Below are 24,440 nucleotides of genomic sequence, written 5' to 3'. Positions count from 1 at the left end.
TCTACAGTGTTATCCGTGTGTTTTATTGGAATACATAGGCTCAGACCTAAAATTGACAATCTTTTGATAGTATAGCTCATAATCGGAGGATAGGCCAAGTAGCAGTCGCTCTGGTGTGTGAACATGTATATACCATGTAAAGCTTGTGTCCGGCATGGCGTCATCACCACCGTCTTCAGCTTGGCTTGGCGTTTTTGTCAGATTGACCTATAAATGCCAATGTGTCACTGGTCCTGTCTTATCTTGGAAATTGGAAATTCGTATACATATATTTAGCAATCCGACACCCGCTGGTTCAGCAATCAAGCACCAGCTGATTCAGAAATCCGGCACCTGCTGGTTTAGTAAAGCAGGGCACGCTGGTTCAGCAATCCCGGACGGCCTGGTTCAGTAATCTGGCGCCCGCTGGTTTACTAATCCAGGACCATGTGGTGCAGTAATCCTGCGCCAGCTGGTTTAGTAAAGCAGGGCACGCTGATTCAGCAATCCAGGACGAGCTGGTTCAGTATTCCGGCGCGTGCTCGTTCAGTATTCCGGCGCCAGCTGGTTTAGTGATGCAGAGCGCGGTGGTTCAGCATTCCAGAACCACCTGGTTCAGTAACCCGGCACCCTCTGGGTTAGTGATACAGGGTGCGCTGGTTCAGCAATCCAGGGTCATCTACATGTAGTATGCCGACAACCGCTAATTTAGCAAACTAGTCCTCGCTGGTTCAGCAATCGAGCATTCGCTGGTTCAGCAATCCAGGGTAATCTACATTTAGCAGCCCGACACTCTGTGATCCAGCAATCCAGGACCATCTGGTTCAACAATCCGGCACACGCTGGTTCAGCAATCCAGGACCATCTGGTTCAGCAATCCGGCACACGCTGGTTCAGCCAACTGGCACACGATGGTTCAGCAATTTGGCACACAATAGTTCAGCATTCCAGGACTATTTGGTTCAGCAATCTAGGACCATCTGGTTCAGCAATCCGGCAACCGCTGGTTCAGCACTTTGGCACACACTGGCTCAGCCAACCGGCACACGATGGATCAGTCAACCGGCACACGATGGTTCAGCAATATGGCACACACTGGTTCAGCAATCCAGGACTATCTGGTTTAGCAATCTAGGACCATCTGGTTCAGCAATCCTGACACCCGCTGGTTCAGCAATTCAGGGCAATCTGCTTCAGCTATCTTACACCTGCTGGTTTAGCAATGCGGCACACGCTGGTCCAGCAATCTGCAGGTTCAGCCGCGGTTTTAACTCAAGGGCTTTTCAAATAACCGATGAAGGGCGGTGGTATATACATGGAAGTGTTTTCCTTCACTCACGACACCTGGTATTTTTTTAATGAAATATTACACAGATGGTGTATATCGTGGAATTTATCTTCACAATTGTCCGCTCGAGACAAGCGATATTCGTAAATTGACAAATCAAATAAAGACTTTGTATTTTGTTTGTGTATACTGCTGGGGTAATCCATCTCTTAAGTAACGTATCTGTTTTCATATTATCTTGCTCATTACACGATCGTTCCAAAGCATGGTGCGAAGCACACTCAGCGCAGTGATGTGACAGATTTCCTCTTGCACGATTAAAATGATACACTGGGACATTACTTAACTCATTCACCTGTAGGTTACAGATGTGCAATTGGTGTATTTGGGGTCCAAGATTTGCCTCCGAAGAGCGGTCTATTTTCGAAAGTATTCCCTACCTGGAGAAGGCAAAACTGTCTATATTACATTTCGTGGGGTTCTCATGGCTATGTTGCCCCTTCTGTTCACGTAGGCCTACACCACCTTCCCTTTTGTAAACGAAAGGCACTCTCCCATATGTAGCTAGCACAGGTTTTATCATAGCACAGCGATGCTTCTGACTGGAGAATTCTCAAGCGATCGCGCTCTCTCTAGCAGTTCACAATTTTGAATTTAACGCGTCTATCCTTAGCCAATGAAACATGGGCTATTTGAATAATGGCGGTAACCAGTACTGGACACCGATGTTGTTAGAATAGGGGAGGTAACAAGGGTCAAACTACAGTACTACACCGAACTGAAAAGTGAAGGGGCACATGCTGTGGTTTGACATAGCACCATGCCAGGGTTAGGGTATGTTTAGTTTTTCACAAATGTACTGCTGCTACATAAGTAGTAAGTAAGATCAATGCGCTCTTGTAACCTGCATACGTACAGTATCAATTGGCTTCACCGGATATATTTGGTCAGATACCAACTATCACGCTGTCGTAGTCGCTGCTTCATCGGTTATGCCTGACCAGATACCACCTGTCACGATATCGTTGTCGCTGCTTCACCAGTTACGCGTGATTAGATGCCAACTATCACATTATCGCCTCTGCTTCACCAGTGAAGTTTGATCGGATACCAACTATCACATTGTCATCGTAGATGCTTCACCCGTTATGTGTGACCATATACCAGCTATCACACTGTCGCCGTCGCTGCTTCACCGGATACATATGGTCAGATAACAAATGTCATCGTCACTGCTTCACAAGTTACGTCTGATCAGATACCAAATATCACACTGTCGTTTCTGCTTCACCAGTGATGTGTGATCAGATACTAGATATTACATTGTCGTCACCGCCGCTTTCCCGGTTATGTGTGGCCAGATACCACCTATCACAAAGACGTCGTCACCGCTTCACCAGTTACTCATGATCAGTTACCAACTACCACATTGTCGTCGCTGCTTCACCAGTAAGTAATCCAGGTACCAACCATCACATTGTCGCCGTCGCTGCTTCACCGGATACATATGGTCAGATACCAAATATGACGTTGTCGTCGCCGCTGCATCACCTGTTATGTGTGACCAGATACCAGCTATCATATTTCGTGGTATTTATTTATTTATTTTAATCGATTGATGTTTTACGCCGTACTCAAGAATATTTCACCTATACCACAGCGGCCAGCATTATGGTGGGGACGAAACCGGGCAGAGCCCGGGGAAAACCCTCGACCATCCGCAGGTTGCTGACAGATCTTCCCAAGTACGGCCGGAGAGGAAGTCAGCATGAGCTGGGCTTGAACTCCCAGTGACCGCATTGGTGAGAGACTGCTGGGTCATAAAGCTGCTCTAGCCCTCTTACCAGCTGAGCCACGGAGGCCCTCATTTCATGCTAGCTGCTTCACCTGTAAGATACCAACTATCCCACAGTCGTGTTCATTGCTTTACTTGTTATGTGTGATCAGATACCAACTATCCCACTGTCGCCATCTCTGCTTCACCAGATACATACAATCAGATGCCAAATATCACATTGACGTTGCGATGCTTCACCGGTTACTAGTATGTGTGGTAAGATACCAACTACCACATTGTCGTCGTCGCTGCATCACCTGTTATGTGTGACAAGATACCAACTATCACACTGTCGTCGTTGCTTCACCCGTTATGTGTGACAAGATACCAACTATCACACTGTCGTCGTCGCTGCTTCACCTGTTATGTGTGACAAGATACCAACTATCACACTGTCGTGGTCACTGTTTCACCTGTTATGTGTGACCAGACACCAACTATCACACTGTCGTCGCCGCTGCTTCACTGGCTATGTGTTGCCAGATACCAACTACCACATTGCCGTCGTCGCTGCATAACCTGTTATGTGGGACCAGATACCAACTATCACACTGTCGTCGTTGCTTCACCCGTTATGTGTGACAAGATACCAACTATCACACTGTCGTCGTCGCTGCTTCACCTGTTATGTGTGACAAGATAAAAACTATCACACTGTCGTGGTCACTGTTTCACCTGTTATGTGTGACCAGACACCAACTATCACACTGTCGTCGCCGCTGCTTCACTGGCTATGTGTTGCCAGATACCAACTACCACATTGCCGTCGTCGCTGCATCACCTGTTATGTGTGACCAGATACCTACTATCACACTGTCGTCGCCGCCGCTTCGCCTGTTATGTGTGACCAGATACCAACTTTCACATTGTCTTCGTCGCTGCATAACCTGTTATGTGGGACCAGATATCAACTATCACACTGTCGCCGTCTCTGCTTCACCTGTTATGTGTGACCAAATACCAACTATCTGTCGTGGTCGTTTCACTGGTTACGCGTGATCACACACCAACTGTCACAATGTCGTCGTCGCTTTTTCAAATGCTAGGGCATATGTTTGATCAGATGGTAACAGTTACATTCTCGTCGCTTCATTAGTTTTGATGTTATCTTATCATACGTTTGTGTAAAAAGGTTGCAAAAAGGAAGTAAATGTATTTATTTATTTATTTGATTGTTTTACTCCGTACTCAAGAATATTTCACTTATACGATGGCAGCCAGTATTATGGTGGCAGGAAACCGGGCAGTGCCCGAGGGAAACCCACGACCATCCGCGGGTTTTAAGTGAAGGTAAGCTACTGGTGTAATCAATATAGAGACTGCAGATAGCATTCAAAATGTTCTGAGACACTATTTCTGTATTTCCCCTAAACATATGGAGAAAGAAGTGCAAGTTTAGGAAGCAAATAAAGGTCGTAAAATATTGGGTTTGAAATATGCGTTGTATCAGTTGGACATCCTACCTTTCAAAGAAACACCACAACACATTGATCAATATACTCTGAGAAACAGACGAAATGAGTAACTTACTCATTGGGTAAATTATAGGTCAAATACAATAGGCTTCATGTTATTTATTCGAAACAATATTTACTTAACGTGCACGTGATAAACTTGTTTATTACAATGGTGACTTGGAGCTTATAACTATGTTGCACACTATGTGCTTGATGTGTTGAATATGAATTTGAATTTTTGAGTAGGCCTACAGGAGACCAGGAGACCGGAACAAATCAATGCTAAATTCACAGGTGTAATAACAGAGTATTCCTTATTTCTACGGAAAATCGGTCAATGTAATTTGCACCACATGCATGTATATGTAAATTTAAGCTAAACTTTAAGTCGCAAAGATTTTGGTTAATATTTGTCTCCATGAATGAATCGGATGGGCTTACACTGTGTTTTATCATCGAGATATTCTATTTTAACAAGGGTCAAAATGTCTAGCTACATATGCCTGTGGGAATAGCAACAAAGAATACACGGGCTCCAAACTACGGGATGGGATAAAGTAACGCGACAAGCTCTATGCAACAAACTACAGGATGGAATAAAGCAATGTGACAAACTCTATACAACAAACGACAGGATGGAATAAAGTAATGTGACAAGCTCTATACAACAAACTACAGGATGGAATAAAGTAATGTGACAAGCTCTATACAACAAACTACAGGATGGAATAAAGTAATGTGACAAACTCTATACAACAAACTACAGGATGGAATAAAGTAATGTGACAAACTCTATACAACAAACTACAGGATGGAATAAAGCAATGTGACAAACTCTATACAACAAACGACAGGATGGAATAAAGTAATGTGACAAACTCTATACAACAAACTACAGGATGGAATAAAGTAAAGTGACAAACTCTATACAACAAACGACAGGATGGGATAATGTAATGTGACAAGCTCTATACAACAAACTACAGGATGGAATAAAGTAATGTGACAAACTCTATACAACAAACGACAGGATGGGATAAAGTGTGACAAGCTCTATACAACAAACGACAGGATGGGATAAAGTAATGTGACAAGCTCTATACAACAAACAACGGGATGGGATAAAGTTATGTGACAAACTCTATACAACAAACAACGGGATGGGATAAAGTGTGACAAGCTCTATACAACAAACGACAGGATGGGATAAAGTAATGTGACCAGTTTTATACAACAAACAACAGCATGGGATAATGTAATGTGACAAGCCTCATACAACAAACGACAGGATGAGATAATGTAATGTGACCAGTTTTATACAACAAACAACAGCATGGGATAATGTAATGTGACAAGCTTCATACAACAAACGACAGGACGGGATAAAGTGATGTGACAAGCTCTATTCGTCAAACCACAGAATGTGATAAAATAATGTGACAAACTTTATAGAACAAACCACCGTACGCGATAATGTAGTGTAACAAGCTTTATACAACAAACCACAAATGGTATAATGTAATGTGTCTAGCCTAATACAACAAACGACAGGGCGGGATAATGTAGTGTAACAAGTTCTATACGACAAACCACAGGATGGGATAAGGCAACATGACAAACCCCATAAAACAAACGACAGGATGAGATAAATTAGGGCAGGATGAGATAAAACAATGTGGCAAGCTCTAAACAACGATCAGCGCTGCTTTTAACAAAGGAATGAAGTAAGGGAATACAATACAAAACAGGATTTAAATCAATGTGACAACGTCCGTACAGCTTTCAAATACGTTCCAATCTAAGGACTGAAGTAAAACAAATTAAACTGCGCTTGAGTGTCTTAAATAAAACTAAATATCAGTACCTAATATATTGTGTATGTGATGGCCTTTCTCTGTCACGATAGCTTATAGCGATACAATGAGAACTGTGATGCAATCAGAGTTTATGGCGATACAATTAAGAGAAAATGGCTACACAACCAGTTTATGGTGAAACAATCAATTGAGAATGGCGATGCAATCAGAGTTTACGGCGATACAATCATGTGAGAATGGCTATGCAGAGTGTATACCGGTACAATATAGTGAGAATGACGATGTAATCCGACTTTATGGCAATACACTAAGAGTTTATAGCAATACATTGAGAGTTTATGGCGATACAATCAGTGTTAATGCCGATAAAATACATTGGGAATATTCAGTTTATGGCGATACAGTCAGAGTTTATGACGATAGAATACAGCGTGAATTGTGATATGGTAGAGTAGCTGTGGCGATTCAAGGATGATGTCATGACAACAACATCCGGAGGAAATACTGATACAACTCAGTACACATGCAACATCATGCACCCAGAGAGAAATGTCCATCTATTCTCGGCAGGCTAAAGCCAGTCGATGCCACAAAACCGTTGTCCTGTCGGCGTTGTCCTGTCACCACAGAATCCACTTATACTCGGTGGACGTGTCCTGTCACCGCAGAACCCATTTACACTCGGAGGACGTGTCCTGTCACCACATAACCCACTTATACTCGGTGGACGTGTCCTGTCACCACAGAACCCACTTATACTCGGTGGACGTTTCCTGTCACCACAGAACCCACTTATACTCGATGGACGTGTCCTGTCACCGCAGAACCCATTTATACTCGGAGGACGTGTCCTGTCACCACATAACCCACTTATACTCCGCGGGCGTGTCCTGTCACCACAGAACCCATTTATACTTAGTGGGCGTGTCCCGTCACCACAGAACCCACTTATACTTAGTGGGCGTGTCCTGTCACCAAAGCACCCATTTATACTCCGTGGGCGTGTCAGGTATCTCCGGCAGTATGGTAACCTTCATCTTCGCGCAGCACACATTCGAGAACTTGACTGGAATACAAAAATAAAGCGGATGTTTACTTCTGGAGGGATTTCTGCAAGACCTTTGTTTTAAGGGAACAGGAAGTTCTTGCTGGAAATCATGTCTGGAGATACGCTGACCATATGCAGGTTTGAGATATAGGCTTATTCTATACACGTACATGCACAAACATATTTCAGATGAAATACTGTTTCCATGGACATATTCCATTGTTTCTATACATGATTCAAGAAAGGGATTAGGAGAGCCTGTGATTCTGAAAAGGTTGGTGGATAAGACGCTCTCTAATTTATATATGGGGCGGGGCCTAGTCGTCTCTTTTCCACTAATTCGTTCTTCTTGCCACAAATGTCCATGAGTCACTGACCAATGAGATGTGCGGCGTGGATAGGTCTACAGAATTCGTCGGATATGGCGGGTGTCAAGTAATCAAGTGTCAGGTGCATTGTGAAGGGCTGTGGGTAACCGATATTCCTATCTACCATCGTATTAAACAAAAATCATTGAGTCCCGTTCCAAGCTCCAGTCAAATAATTTCCATGGGCTAAAAGTATAATGGTAATGTATTTTGATATTTTCTTTCGTATAATATTTATTTATTTATTTGATTTGCCTAACTCAAGAATATTTCACTTTTACAACGGCAGCCAGCCCTGGTAATCCCGTGATCATCCGCAGGTTGCTGGTAGATCTTTTCGCGTACGGCGGGAGTGGAAGACAGCAATAGCTGGACTTGAACTCACAGCAACCGCATAGGTTAGAGGCTCCTGTGTCTTTACGCCGCACTGGCACGCTAAGCACCTCAGTCACGGTGGCCCCCTTTTGTATAAAATGACGTAAAGTTTGGTTGCCAAGGTGATATGTTGACCTTCCCGTTGTCTGATGTTATTTAGAAAATAAGTCACGCATTACATGAACAGTCACAAAATGCGTCATAAATGGAACAAACCTTTCTTGAATTTATGGCCGACGCACCATTTGCGCTCCCTGGTGTCGAGGTATTCACACGTTTTCACCTCTTCTCCCGTCTCGACACGTGACCCACCAAACACGTAAATGCGATGACCTTATTATAGGCAAGGACAAAGAAAAGTAGGGTAAACGTCATCAGAAAGTCCACTTAACGTCACCAGAAAGTCCACTAAACACTGTATTTATAAAATATGTCCTGATTTCTGAAAGATCGTTTTTGTCATTTAACAATATACATATTGATTTAAATGTTCAGATCCTAGGGTGAGCTTTACGGACTATGTGCAGTGCCCTACTGTTGTCAAAATAATACGAGTTTTTTAATCTGCTTAAATTTCTCAGTAAACTATATACTTATTTCCTTAAATAAATAGGAATCAAATGTGAGTACTTTCAGTGAAAATGCAATATGTTGTACCCGCCTGTCTGTGAACAAATGAATTGCTTAAAGCACATACCAACTTTTGGAATCTTGAAAACAGCATTAATTCAGTCATGAAGTAAGTTGACCTTACCGAGCACTGTACTGGCAGCGTTGTAGCGGGGAAAGTTCATGTCCGGTAGGGTATGGATCCACGGAGAGAACAGCTCCATCTCTGACGAATGCTCTAGGGTGGGGACTAGAGGGTAAAACCCTACGGTCCGGCGGTTGGTGACAGGCTCAGTGGGTTGGCCGTCATCCGTCTCCTCTGAGTGGACGCCTGAAAACAAGGAGAAGGGTCAAGGTCATTGAGCTACAGCCTCTTCAAACTTCTGACTGACTTAATATTGCTACTTGTGATATAATATGGGAAAAAACACAAACACAAACTTGCCATGAGGAACTTGATAAATTAGCTATTTGCCTGATTTTGATGGGTCAAGGCCTCGCAAACGTTCAATGCTGACAAACTTAATAAGTCCACCATTCATCTAATCAAGAACAGTTGTCTATGACGCCCATGCTTGTCAATAAGTACACAAAGATTGACCTGATAACGGCACTGTTTATGTACACATGCAATTGCGTCTGAAGACGTCGTAAATTACATCGTAAAACTGATGTTACCCAGGTAAGCTCCAGGTGAGCAGAGGTCAATCAGGTCCCAGACACTGATTAGTTGTTCTATATGTATTACCTAAACCAAAAGACAACTTACACCAAACATATATAAGCATCGAAAAGGTATCACGCAGGAAATTTATAAAGCATACCTTTTTGATGTAAAAGAACTGAGGTATCGCAGTTCAGTGTAAGCAAAATAGAATACATTGAGACAATCGAAAGCGCCGATAAATTTTAAATTTTATCCAATCAGGCGCGAGTTCTTTCTACAATTTAAGGGCGCGTCTGTTTCTGTATACGTCACCTAACTCTGAATGTCACTTAACTCCCGTGGGAAAGTTGACAGAACAGGGTAAGAGGATGTAGGGGAAATCTGATCAGGTAAATGAATGGCACACCTGGGTAAACCGTCAACACACGTGCAGGTACAGCGAACATGTTACACACTTAACCTCTACTCAGACTTTGGATGTTCTCAATAACATGTGAGCCGATGCAACGTGAGGTGAAATTAATCGTCTGTTGCGTGTGATCCAATCAACCCGTCATAAATCGGTCCAACTGAAGAGTTTTATTTTTTCAGTATTTTTCAGTTGGTTAAACACAACATTGTTAAAAACGAGCCACTGCGCTGCTCCACCTTTAAGTACACACATTGAACTCGGCATTACATGTTTCTTCTCGTAAGAAAATCTATTTTCACCCACTTTGTTAGCATCAAAACATACGTACGTCTTCACAGCTTGCCAAAGGAGGCTTTCGTGATCAAAAGATATCATTCTGTGTTTGGAAATTCTGGGGAGGAAGGGTCAGTCTAAAACTGAAACTGTATTCAAATATAAACAGCCGAGTTGCATTGATATGCAACTTCGCCACAACTCTGGTTATAGCCTTTGGTGTTCCGTCATTGTTTGTAGGACCCACTAATCACAGCAATCCTGATCAGACCATCTGTTATTTTGGTAATTGTTTTGAATTATACCCGTGGTAAAAAGATTACATGTAAGTGTTGTGAATATCTTTGTAATACACCTATACCGGCGCATGACATTATGATGGCTTTGCTGAAATGCTTTAGAAACAAAATCAAACCCTAAAAGTACAAATTAAAATGCATAGGCTCTTCACTAGGCACGTGACGGTGTGCAAAATTATGAGCCTCCATCTGCTTGTTTAGATTTGGCCGGGGACTTCACAATCGTGCTGACTTTTTTCCAACGGGCGGGTCAATGAATATAAGTTCATCTAATTGGTTAATGTTGGATTCTGTAAGCTGTCAGTTATCTGTAAGACTTACCCAGTGACTGAGTTTCTAAAAATTGTGAGTAGGAATAAATTAGACTTGCGTTAACACAATGTTTACAACTGCTGCAACATAAAGCTGGTAATGTACACCCATTTGCGCACATGCGAACACGATGTTCAGTTCGTGCATGTTGAGTTTATGATCAGGATTTGTGAAATGGGGAATGTCTGGAGATTATTCTGGTCTACCTATACGGATTTAATGCAAATTTACTGATGTACAAACATGGAAAACATGGAAACATGGTTTCGGAAATGAAATGGCGGGCACATACAATATTCTAAAATGGAATGACCAAACACCATGTGCGTTGGAAAACTTCCCCCTGTATTTTACGGGAGCTTAACGACAGATACTTGTCAATCAGGTCTTTATCTCCGATATTCATTCAAATGTTGATTTGTTACACTTGTCTATGGGACTGCGAACAGACAACACTGTTCGCCGTACAATGCATTCACCGATGCAGTGTAGCTGACAGCTGGAGAAGCAGCCGTTAGCTAGCCAGTTTGACAAGGACATGCTTTGAGACAGTTTCGGAATTTACAGGTTTGTAAACAACTGCAGCTTGATACTTTCTTCATTTTAATTCATGGACAAAAATAATGGTATTTTCAAGCCTATACCCTGTGACTACTTTCATCTCGACACGCATGTGCAACGCACTCGAGTGGCGATGTGTGTGTTGCTATCGGTCGAGGCGAGAAACAATTACCCACCCCACCATTGCGGCACTGTTTTAAGTTTCGATCATTCGAAGTAAAAGTGGCAAATTTCACGGTCTGGCACACAGCTGAGGCTTGACGCCTGCTGGTCGAAAAGATCAACGCATCACGGTAAACGTGAAGTTACCAAGCACATAAAAAAATGTCTGTGGCAGTTTAGGTCTCTTTCTCAAGTGTTATTTTTTCTTTTCTTTAAAAATTAATGCTATCAAGGAACTAAAGTTATTCAGGATTTCCGTCAGCTACCTGACATGGTGCGCTGTCTTGCCTAAGCTCTTTATGCCATTTTTTAAATATAGGCGGCAGAATCGTCCGAACGCTGTTTATACCTAATATATATAACAAAGTACATAACTCCAATGCCTGAGACAGAAGACTTAACTTTACATAACTGGACATAAAATACGAAAAAATTGTCCAATTTCACATTCATTGGTGTGTGAATCGGCAAACAAGCATGCTTTCACCTGACTACACGAAGCCGGAAACTGGAAAGTTTGTAGTTTTTTTTTTTGTTCAGTCGGACAAATCCGGTAACACAGAGAAGACCGTCAGGCGAGGGTTCTGGCTTGATTTCTCAGCGATGACAGCCGCTGAAGTCATCATATTTCTGCCATCAACCAAATGTTTTGTTAATAAAACATTTTGAAATACTTTGATTGTTTACGGTCTTCGGCAGTTATACTGCATTCTCTGTTTTTACGCTATCAACGCAAATCTGTCAGATCAACCTGCCTCCATCACTGTAATCCGTCAGAGCGATAAAAACTTAACTCTGATTGGTTGTGAGCAAATCAGCGATCAATCAGAGCGAAGCTGACGGATTACGTTGAATTGACAGCTGTGCGTTTATGGACTAAAAGAAGGGAGAATGTCTCATACCTACCGTGTACCGTCGCCAGTCAAGGTATTTCAAAGTGTTCTATTAAAATAACACTTCACTTGATCGATCGTAGAAATATTGTGGCCCCAACGGCTTTCATCGCTGAGAAATCAAGCCAGAATTGTCATCCGACGGTGTTTTCCCTGTTACCGGATTTGTCCGACTAAGCAAAAGACCTAAAAACTTAAGGATATCTGGCTTCATGTAGTCAAGTGAAAGCACGTTTGTGGGCCAATTTATTCACTAGTGTAAAGCTTAATGTGTCAACTTTTGAACGAAAGTCGTTTGGTTGAGACTGGACTAATTTTCCGTGTTTTGTGTCCATTTATGTAAAGTTGGGTCTTCTGTCCTAGGCACTGAAACTATGTACCTTGTTATATGTGTTAAGCATAAATAGCGCTCGGACTATTCTGCCACCTATGGTTTTAACTCCACAATAAACGTGCTGGCTCTACAGGATATACCGTGAAAGTGATATCTACATGTAGCTGAATATGACCTATAACACCAATAAAATAATGAAATAAGCCGATCCCGTAAATAAATAATAACAGTACAAGCGCGAGGAAATGTTGCTAACACTATAAATCCCGTCCTTACACCGCAAGGTGGCGCCGCGGCAAATAGCGCCCAAATCGCGTGACGTGGAGACTTAGTAGCCAGCTGTGGCAAACTACAATTAATCAAGTCCGGTTTATTCCCCGGGATTCAATTTGCATAATTTATAAGAGAACCTATCAATCGCTGCATGCCACTGACCGATGTTTACCCTGAATAATAAATGCTTTGTCTTAGCAACTGAGAACAATAACGAGGGTTTGAGGTCATGTAATATCTGGAGCGCCCCCTAAAGGCTGCAGTGTATGGTATTCTGAGGCCATAGATGGTACTGTTACTTTCTGTCTGTATGAAACACGGACTCCGGAAACTGGAAGTTTATAGCTGTGAACGCATATACAGATGATATCATAAACGCAGGTGAGTGATTACATCTGATAATGTTGGATATAAAAACATGTTTGTACATATATACATGAAATTATCTTTTATGTACTACAGGATGACACTATTAAGCTTGGCATGTCATATTTGTCTGTATTCTTTAATGAAAAATGTGACTTCTCAACATATGTAAAAACAAAGCATTTTCTGCTAGTTCCGCAATGGTTGTGAACTAAGGCTTTGCTTTACGAGCACAATTATACGAAAACAGTGATGTAGACAAATTACAGAAAGGCCAATGGAGAAATCCGCTTTCATGAAATTCTTTTTTAAGAATGTTTCCCAGGATAAAAACTTTGACAGGTCATTACATCCATTTCAAATCCTGCAGTTACAAACAGGATGTTGTATTTGCCCTAAATAGTCGCCTGAAAAGTACATAGGTTGGAATAAAGTAAACGTCATAAAAATTAGCAATACGAATCTCAGAAACAGGTATAATCCCTACGTGTACAATGAGCAAAATGTGATACACGTCACGGGACGATCCATTCTGGTGATTTGTATATTTGTTGATATTCTGTAGACACAATCAGATTTTGTAACGTCGTTGCATGAATATCTAGCCCAGACTTTTGTACTTATGCGTGTCAGGTTTGTCTGACATCGACGCGGTATTTTTAATTAACTCAAATAGAGTCGGTGGTACAATGGTCTACATATCAGATGCATCGCTAACCTACTTCCTACCAGCATGAAAACACTGTCTAACGTGTCAGGTATAGAGGTCAACATGCAACACTTGTCAACATGCAACACTCCCACAAATTACATGTACGTGCGAAAGAATTGGCCTCTCGCCTTGTGCATATTTAAACATAATCAAATAAATTAAAATAAAAATTAAAAACAAAAATTAAAAATATTAAATAATGTCAGTTTTTGGAAGAAATAAGTCATTACAGATAGTATTCATTTCCAACACATTATCACGTCAATGATTTAATGGTAAATTGCTAAAGAATATACTCAAATAATACTCCCTGCAAGTTAACTTAGATGTTGTAGTTTCAACAGAGCTGAGATAGAGTCTGTCCGTCCATCATACATATTACTCATGTTAAGGTTGATATGAAACATAAAGCTCAAGAACATGTCCCTAGAAGTGTCAGCACATTGCAGTTGACCTTCAAAAGTTCATAATGATGGTTTTGATTTGCTCGTGTCATACTTTCCAGGTATGCACGAAGTCGCAATTTTAGGTTACCTAATTACCCAAAATGTTCTTTTTACCTCCGGCGATGTATAAGGTTTTGTCCACTTCTTCCATCACGTGACCGCTGATTGACAGGGGTAACTTCTGAGGATAATGTCTGTCAAGCTCCTCCCACTTTTTACCTTCGTGCACCCTGGGTACAAAAGAACACAAAACTAACGAGCACCAGAAGATGATCATTAAAGTGCAACTAATGAGTGTGTGGTAACTAAGAGAGAGACAAACACACATTAAATACCACCAGCAAACACATACTGCTTTCAAAAAGCGGGCTGGTTCCCTCCCACAATAATGCTGTCCGCCACTGTATAAGTGAAATATTTTTGAGCACGGCGTAAAACACAAATGAAACAAACAAATGAAAACAAATAAGGGGGAAAATCGAAACACCTGTGATGGAAGATAACGGACCGGTGAAAAGTTTTGTTAGCAACGGCTGAATAGCACAAAAATAACCAGCCTTCAAAGAATGTGACAAACACCAGGGACTGGAGAAAAGAATTTATAAATTTATAAAAAAGCAATGAAAGTAAAAGTTACATACAGTAAATTGTCCAGGACCTAAATACGGTAAGTTGTTCAGGACCTAAACACGGTAAGTTGTCCAGAATTACACACGGTAAGTTGTCCAGGACCTACATACGGTAAGTTGTTCAGGACCTAAACACGGTAGGTTGTCCAGAATTACACACGGTAAGTTGTCCAGGACCTACATACAGTAAGTTGTTCAGAACCTCCATTCGGTAAGTTGTCCAGGACCTACACACGGTAAGTTGTCCAGTACTTACATACGGTAAGTTGTCCAGGACCTACATACGGTAAGTTGTTCAGTGAAAGTCACTTATTTACTACACATCCAATGAGATCTGTTGATAATCTCTGCGCTCGCTTTACATCACTGCCACCACCAGACAAGTTTAGATGACCACTGGATATTTAATCAGATTTCATTAATACAATTGCTAAAAAAATATTGATTAGAATCATGTTGTACAAACATTAGATAAAGAGATTGCATGTCTATAATGCATTATTAAAAACAAAGTTTGAGACAGGGTATTTGAGCATTCTAACATCACTTCCCGTCTCATCACCGTCACCCTAGTGACCTCTGCGCTGTTCAAGATTTCTGAACAAAATTTGCTAGTGCTGGCAGTAATGTGGTCCTGAAGCGAATGTAGGGAGCGGTGAAATCATGCGCTTTGAGGAGTATGGTATAAACACTTAACGGTGGCCGATGAAAAATTAGGACAAAATGGCTTTTTGTAGTAACATGCATGGTCCTTCATGTTACAAGACACCGCGTCCTAACTAACATGACAAAGGCACCACGTCCAAACTAACATGATACAAGACACCACGTCTAAACTAACATGATACAAGGCACCACGTCCAAACTAACATGATACAAGGCACCACGTCCAAACTAACATGATACAAGGCACCATGTCCAAACTAACATGATACAAGGGACCACATCCAAACTAACATGATACAAGGCACCACGTCCAAACTAACATGATACAAGGCACCACGTCCAAACTAACATGATACAAGGCACCACGTCCAAACTAACTTGCTACAAGGCACCACGTCCAAACTAACATGATACAAGGCACCACGTCCAAACTAACATGATACAAGACACCACGTCCAAACTAACATGATACAAGGCACCACGTCCAAACTTACATGATACAAGGCACCGCGTCCAAACTAACATGATACAAGGCACCACGTCCAAACTTACATGATACAAGACACCACGTCCAAACTAACATGATACAAGGCACCGCGTCCAAACTAACATGATACAAGGCACCGCGTCCAAACTAACATGATACAAGGCACCGCGTCCTAACTAACATGATATAAGTGTAAGCCAGTGCAGTCTTACATTTGTACACTTCACCTGTTGTATTCTGACTCGGTTGATAATATGTTGTCTTTCGGATTAATTCTCGGTTTCCAGCTTTTGTCACGTGATAGTGCAGAACACGTGTGGCTCGGTATCATACATGGGCAAGGGCAATGTTTTGTTGCAGTCTTAATTCCCCGAAAATCTTTTGGCATTCACATAATTAGCATTAGCGCATTGTGGTGCTGTTCTTGGAGTTAGCGGTCATGTGACAATCTTTTCTTTACTGTATGATAACGAGGCATCTGTTCACTCGCAGTGATCACTCGGGTCCAAGCTGGAGTGACAATTTGTTCTGGTAATACATGAAATTCTACATCTACACTGCCAGTTCTCCCACAAACCGTAAGCGCAAAGACAGTAACGAACAACAGACAGTTTTAGCCCGAAGTATATGTAATTTAGGCGGCGAAATGTTCCGTCTTATTGAACCAGTGAAGGAATGGACTCAGATAAAGATTGTTTTCGTCATACCAGATATTATTGCAGATGTCGCCCCTCTGGCTTCCCCCGCTGCAGAACAAGTCCTGGCCCACGGGAGTTGTGGCGTGGCCAGCCCGGGGGGAGCGCAGTAATCCAGCCTTAGTCCAGGTGTCTGTGACGGGGTTGTACATCTCACACGTGCCAGTTGTCTGTCCGTCCGTCTTTCGACCACCTAAGCATCAAGCAATACACCAGATTTATAATACATGGAGATGCCTGGGCAACGCAACTGAAAGTGTGGAAATGTAAGAAGTTTGTCGATATCCTTGTACTTGAATATTGAATCTGAGGATAATTTCAATAACAGTTATACGCGGGATATTATTCCAACAAAGCCAGTTCAGTGACTGTAATGTCCTGTTGCTGATGAAAGTAGGACGTGAGGGGTTTATCATTTACAGTTATAGATGTGAATGTTTGAAACAGATGGATATAGGTCATATTTTTACCCTCAGGTCTGTGAGAGAAATGCTTCGGTTGGGTGCAGAATGTTTCATGGAAATACGAAGGTGCCATGCCCCTTAGACGTCAGTACCCCACAGACGTCAGCGCCCCTTAGATGCCGTGCCCCTTAGACGTCAGTACCCCTTAGACACCAGTGCACTATAGACGTCAGTACCCCTTAGATGTCATGCCCCTTAGATGTCAGTACCCCACAGACATCAGTACCCCTTAGGCGTCAGTACCCCACAGACGTCAGTACCCCTTAGACGCCAGTACCCCACAGACGTCAGTACCCCTTAGATGCCATGCCCCTTAGACGTCAGTACCCCTTAGATGCCATGCCCCTTAGACGTCAGTACCCGTCAGACATCAGTACCCCTTAGGTGCCATGCCCCTTAGACGTCAGTACCCCACAGACATCAGTACCCCACAGACGTCAGTACCCCTTAGATGCCATGCCCCTTAGACGTCAGTACCCCTTAGATGCCATGCCCCTTAAATGTCAGTACCCCACAGACATCAGTACCCCTTAGATGCCGTGCCCATTAGACGTCAGTACCCGTCAGACGTCAGTACCCCTTAGATGCCATGCCCCTTAGATGTCAGTACCCCACAGACGTCAGTACCCCTTAAATGCCATGCCCCTTAGACGTCAGAACCCCTTAGATGTCAGTACCCCACAGACATAAGCACCCCTTAGATGCCGTGCCCCTGAGACGTCAGTACCCGTCAGACGTCAGTACCCCTTAGATGCCATGCCACTTAGATGTCAGTACCCCACAGACATCAGTACCCCTTAGATGCCATGCCCCTTAGATGTCAGTACCCGTCAGACGTCAGTACCCCTTAGATGCCATGCCCCTTAGACGTCACTACCCCACTGACATCAGTACCCCTTAGACGTCAGTACCCCACAGACATCAGTACCCCTTAGACGTCAGTACCCCTTAGATGCCATGCCTCTTAGATGTCAGTACCCCACAGACATCAGTACCCCTTAGATGCCGTGCCCCATAGACGTCAGTACCCCTTAGAAACCAGTGCACTATAGACGTCAGTACCCCACAGACGTCAGTACCCCTTAGATGCCATGCCCCTTAGACGTCAGTACCCCTTAGATGCCATGCCCCTTAGACGTCAGTACCCGTCAGACGTCAGTACCCCTTAAGTGTCATGCCCCTTAGACGTCAGTACCCCACAGACATCAGTACCCCTTAGACGTCAGTACCCCACAGACATCAGTACCCCTTAGACGTCAGTACCCCTTAGATGCCATGCCCCTTAGACGTCAGTACCCCTTAGATGCCTTGCCCCTTAGACGTCAGTACCCCTTAGACACCAGTACACTATAGACGTGAGTGCCTCTTAGACGCGAGTTTCCCTTACACGTCAGTACCCCTTAGACGTCCCTTAGACGTCAGTGCCCCTTAGACACCAGTACATTATAGACGTCAGTACCCGACAGACGTCAGTGCCCCTTACACGTCAGTACCCCTTATACCTCCCTTAGACGTCAGTACCCCTTAGACACCAGTACACTATAGACGTCAGTACCCCACAGACGTGAGTGCCCCATAGACGTGAGTGCCCCTTACACGTCAGTGCACCTTACACGTCAGTGCCCCTTACACGTCCCTTAGACGTCAGTACCCCTTACACACCAGTACACTATAGACGTCAGTACCCAACAGAGGTCAGTACCCTCATAGACGTCAGAATCCTTAATCGTTAGTGCCCATTACAAGTCAATACCCCTTATACGTCCGTTAGACGTCAGTACCCCTTAGACACCAGTACACTATAGACGTCAGTACCCCACAGAGGTCAGTACCCACATAGACGTCAGAATCCTTAATCGTTAGTGCCCATTACAAGTCAGAGTGCGGTCGCTGCTTGGTTTCTTCTCACCATAATGCTGGCCGCCGTCGTATAAGTGAAGTATTCTTAAGCACGGCTTAAAACAGCAATGAAATAAATGAATAAATACGGGTCAGTGCCTCTTGGACGTCAGTGTCCGTCAGATGTCAATAGCCTTTACCCCTCAATACCCTTTAAACGTCAGTGTCGCTTAGACGTCAGTACCTCATACGTCAGTGCCCCTTAGATGTCCATGCTCCTTAGACGTCAGTACACCTCAGACGTCATTATCCGTTAGACCTCAGTACGCCGTTGTCGCCAGTACCTTCATGACGCCGGTACATTTATGACGCCGGTACCTCTTAAACGTCAGTACTTAGAAGTTAGTGCCCCTTAGGCATCAGTACTCTTTAGACGTCAGTGCCCCTTAGACGTTAGTGCCCCTTAGACGTCAGGATCTCTTGTCACTAGGCGTTAGTACTCCTTACACGTAAGCACCCCTTAAACGTCAATATCCCTTAGGCGCCAGTACTCCTTAGACGTAATTACCCTTTGATGCCAGTATCTTTTAGACGTCACTACCTGTTAGACGTCAGTACACATACGACACCATTACCTTCATGACGTCAATACCCCTTAGACGTCAGTGCCCCATAGACATCAGTACCCCTTAAACATCAGTGTCCCTTAGGCGTCAGCACATCAATACCCCATAAACGTCAGTGCCCCTTAGGCGTCAGAACCCCTTGAGCTTCAGTAAACCTTAGAGTTCACTACACCTTACACCTCACTACCGCAGTGCACAATTTACAATAGCCGAAGGGGTTTTCCCGTCAGGAGCACATGCTCGGACTATCAATACCCAGTTTTCATGATGTCATAAGTACTTAACTCTGAGACCTCGTCGTTGTACTGACATCCCCCCGATTGCTCTGTGGTTCTGGTTTTGAAAACGTCTAGATCTTTTCTAGCCCGTTCCATAATTAATGAAAGTTCGTATATTTATTGGAGGACAGTGAAATAGGATTGCGTCAGGGTTCCAACATTCGGACGTGTGCAGAGGTCGAAAAACACATTTTGGTTTAATTACTGTTGGCTTTCGCTCATCCGTGCTGCTTCCGAGTAATCTTGTATTTCTAATTAATATTTTATTGCTGTACACCAGTGAGGTGTGTGGTATTAGGATACGTGCAGTACTGTAACACAAGGCATGTGTCTGACAGATGGTGTGTAACACAGTAGCCTATATCATGTTAGTCTAAATCTCGTCCAACGCTTCCTTATATTTACTGACAACTTTGTATATCCCGCAGACAGATGCGCAGGGAGCACAGGTGAGTATATTTATATAATCAGTTGATGCAAAAGGGAAAGACCAATGAATTGTAACTGGGTTTCGGTAGGATTTACATCATTTTTCATAAACTTTATACTGCGCCTGTGTAAATCAGCTTAAACCGATTAATTATCTACATACCGATTAATTTTCCGCATGTTAATTCTGCATGCAAGCAGTGCAACAACAACGTCGTACTAATGTCTGGCGATGAGTAGGAGTTGTGCTGTACAACTTGCCAAAATTTATACGAGCCCCTCAAAAGAGAGATTTTGTAGCTTGATCAGTTTAACTTAGATGTACTGTATATGCTGGCTTCCTCCCCGGCCGTACGTAGGAAGTTCTGCCAGCAACCTGCGGATGGCTGCGGGTTTCCTTGGGCTCTGCCCGCCTCATACCATAATGCTGGCCGTCGATGCATAGGTGAAATATTCTTCAGATCGACGTAAATCATCAAATAAATAAATGAAATATTTTTAATGGATTGAAGATTGAAGGTGTAGGCCTAAGTCACACCGAACTCAGATCTCCACGTGGCTGCAGAAGCAAGCAGTGTAAATCTGTATGCTTTTAAAATACACTCTCTACTTAACCACGGTCTCATAAACTCAATTTCAGAAACCCAATTCTTCTTGGAACCAGTTGGCCATGTCACCAGTATCATAGCTGAAAGGTTTAATGTTAGTGTAACACCGGGATTTGAACTCGGATCTCCAAACGCAATTTTCGGGGACAACTTTCACGAAATTTCTTAAGTTCTTCTTGCTTTAATAAGAAAATCATTCTCGCAGAAACATCAGTTTTACCATTGTTAATTTTTCAGTCAAACATTTCATATTAGACGTAGGCAAAATTAGACATAGACATATTGTGCTTATATAACGTATTTAGTGAAGTTTCGTCTAACCGGTTCAGCAACGACCAGAAAGCTACTCCTGTTACATATATACACAGTATTTATACATCTTCAGAACTTGATACATACCACTGACGTAGAGCTGTCCGTCCCACACGGACACAGCGCATTGACATCTGGAGAGGAACAGAGGGGCTTTCTGTGTCCATGAGCCGTCCGAAGGGTCGTACCTGGTGAAAAGGAAAAATTTATTCCTTTATTTCATTGTTTTAAACACCACATTTAATTTTCACTGACACAGCGGCGGTTAGAAACCGGACTGCACTGGAATAACAACCGACCTTTGACAAGATATTGGCGAACTTCCCTACGTGACGTACGCCAAGTTTGTGGAAGACAAGAGACCTTCAGCGAACGTTAGACTATGCAATTCCCACACGTGACGCACGCCAAGTGTGTGGAAGGCAAGAGACCATCAGCGAACGTTAGACTGTGCAATTCCCACATGTGACGCATGCAATGTTTGTGGAAGACAAGGAACTTTCAGCGAACGTTAGACTATGCAAACTGTCTTCTGCCTATAGAAGGACAGTGAGATAGGGTAGATCTGCTTGTTCCATTAGATCTGCGTCATTCAACAGGCATTGTTGAAAGTTTCCGAAGCAATCGGGAGCATTCTGCACCCAACGTTAACGGTGGTCGGCCAAAACCCAAAACTTAAGCAAGATGCGATAACCATGCCAAGCAATGGGAGATATTTTCCCATCAAGCCAGTCGGTTTCAATTACATCTAACCCAACGGGATAAGAAACTACTGTCTGTCAAATTTGATGGATAACATTTATCACCTTACAAAATAATCAATAACTTTACCCAAGCAAAGTAATGGCATACCCCACACACCCAGACGAGAGATGTACAGAGATTGCTTCATACATGTCAGGTGAACTAATGTTGAACTAAATCTTCTTACAATTAAGCACTATTTTTGAGTATGGCGTTAAACAATAAATAAATGACTGAATGAATAAATGAAGTAATGAATAAAGGAATAAATAAATAAATAAATAAAAGGATTTTATCATCCCAATGAGAGTTACGATGACATTAGTGACACCTGTCCTTTAATCATCACCTAAAACTCACCTCAGCAATCTTTTCATGCATTTTTTACTTTTCTGATCGTAGCCGCCGACGATGTACAAGACCTCATCTATCACTGCAGCGCCAAAATCGGTGACGTTTTCACAGAGCGGCCATTTTTCTGCGTGTACTAGGTAGTTCCCTACATCAGACCCATCCGGATTAAGTTTGAGATAGTAAGCCTCACCAGAGCCGTCGCGGCTTATAATATACAGTCTGTTCTCTGTGCTTATCGCACCTGTCACAGGCATTATCTTATAGACGATGACTAGCACGACGATCTGCAACAATTACATGTTACCTACAAGGCAGAAATTAAGTTGGGTAATATGCGCATAAATAAAATATACAAGTACAAAATTTCAAGAAATCTTGCGATCTCTCAACGTCGATACCAATTGTCTTATTATGAGTGCATCATGTGATTTCTATATTTATCTCATGGGATTATTGTGTTCATTTGTAGAAATCTTAACCGTAGAGGCGTCAGATGGCGTGCGCCGCATCCTTAACACTAGACACGTATCTGTCAGATGGTGTATACCATGACCTTAACACTAGACACGTGCCCGTCAGATGATATGTACCATGGGCTTAACACTAGACGCGTGTCTGTCAGATGGCGTGTACCATGGGCTTAACACTAGACATGTGTCCAGCAAATGGTGTGTACCATAAGCTTAACACTAGACGTGTGTCTGTCACATGGTGTCTACCATGAGCTTAACACTAAACACGTGTCTGTCAGATGGTCTGCGTCACGTGCTTAACACTGGACGCGTGTCTCTCAGATGGTGTGCACCATGAGTTTAACACTAGAGGTGTGTCTGTCAGATGGTGTCTATCATGAGCTTAACCCGAGACGCGTGTCTGTCATATGGAGTGTGTCACAAGCTTAACACTAGATGCGTGTCTGTCAGATGGTATGTACGTGAGCTTAACTCTAGACGCGTGACTGTCAGATGGTATGTGCAGGAGCTTAACTCTAGACGCTTGTCTGTCAGATGGTATGTACATGAGCTTAACACTAGACGCGTGTCTGTCAGATGGTACTGAAAACATGAAAAATAATCACTCCCCCTACCCTCAGTAGATCTGTTTCCGAGTTAAACATGCAGACTTACGTCGTTGAAGATATAATCGTAAAGATAGCATTTGTTTGCTTGGAGTTCAACGTCCTTTACAACACAATATCGGTCATTGAACTGACAAAAGGCTGTATTTCACCGGTTACGTGTTACAATTCACCACCACACTGTCATAACTGCCCTTGTTTTACTCTGTATGCTGTGTTTATATCGCTACAATGTACACGTATCCTTGGAGCAGGCCGGTTCATATTTACAGTGCGGCCTCACAGGAACACCATGCCGAAGACATGTATTACTTAGCGACGTAAATTGGACATTAAGGCCTGAAGGCCAGCTAGAGAGGTTATGTTTTGATACAATGTTAAAAAGCGTGAAAAAAATAATAATGACAAAATAAAGACGTACTATTTTAACTGCAATGTACCAATCACGGTTTTCACAGTATATGTATACAAATCTAAATACCATGTAACTGTTGGTATGCCTGCCGTATAAACAGGTAACGGTCGATCACTGCATATTTGTGAACACATATGATTTTGAAGTAAAACTTTGAAAATAACTTACCTAGTCTAAGGACCACTGGCTGTAGAAATCATGTCAGGCAGCAGATTTAATCAAAGACACGCCTTAATTAGTCCACTCTTCCCTAGGAATCCTATCCACTGGTCGTACAAGTCCTACTTCGAAGACACAGCTCCTCACGCAATGAACAACGCAACATGGC

The 24,440-nt window shown here is 42.8% G+C and overlaps 1 protein-coding gene across 1 annotated transcript; it reads right to left on the bottom strand.

Annotated features, from left to right (window-relative positions):
• Nucleotides 1-7,036: 7,036 nt before the first annotated feature.
• Nucleotides 7,037-24,440, bottom strand: LOC135480631 (influenza virus NS1A-binding protein homolog A-like). Its single transcript, XM_064760520.1, has 8 exons — nucleotides 24,281-24,440; nucleotides 22,626-22,923; nucleotides 21,609-21,709; nucleotides 16,978-17,158; nucleotides 14,603-14,718; nucleotides 8,924-9,109; nucleotides 8,386-8,502; nucleotides 7,037-7,444 (listed from the first exon to the last, which is right to left on the bottom strand). Exons 2-8 carry the CDS (start codon nucleotides 22,871-22,873, stop codon nucleotides 7,350-7,352), a joined length of 1,044 nt encoding a protein of 347 aa, XP_064616590.1. The 5' UTR covers nucleotides 22,874-22,923; nucleotides 24,281-24,440; the 3' UTR covers nucleotides 7,037-7,349.

This window comes from Liolophura sinensis, chromosome 13, assembly GCF_032854445.1.
Source record: "Liolophura sinensis isolate JHLJ2023 chromosome 13, CUHK_Ljap_v2, whole genome shotgun sequence".
Classification (NCBI taxonomy): Eukaryota; Metazoa; Mollusca; class Polyplacophora; order Chitonida; family Chitonidae; genus Liolophura; species Liolophura sinensis.
This window is presented reverse-complemented; position numbering and strand designations above follow the sequence as displayed.

Bases quoted from the DNA above. Each gene is read 5' to 3' on its own strand.
- LOC135480631 (XM_064760520.1), bottom strand. From the start codon at position 22,873: ATGCCTGTGACAGGTGCGATAAGCACAGAGAACAGACTGTATATTATA. The intron at 8,503-8,923 runs GTAAGGTCAACT...GCCTATAATAAG, and splicing joins CGCTGCCAGTACAGTGCTCG to GTCATCGCATTTACGTGTTT. The intron at 7,445-8,385 runs GTTTGTTCCATT...TTTGTATTCCAG, and splicing joins CGGCCATAAATTCAAGAAAG to TCAAGTTCTCGAATGTGTGC.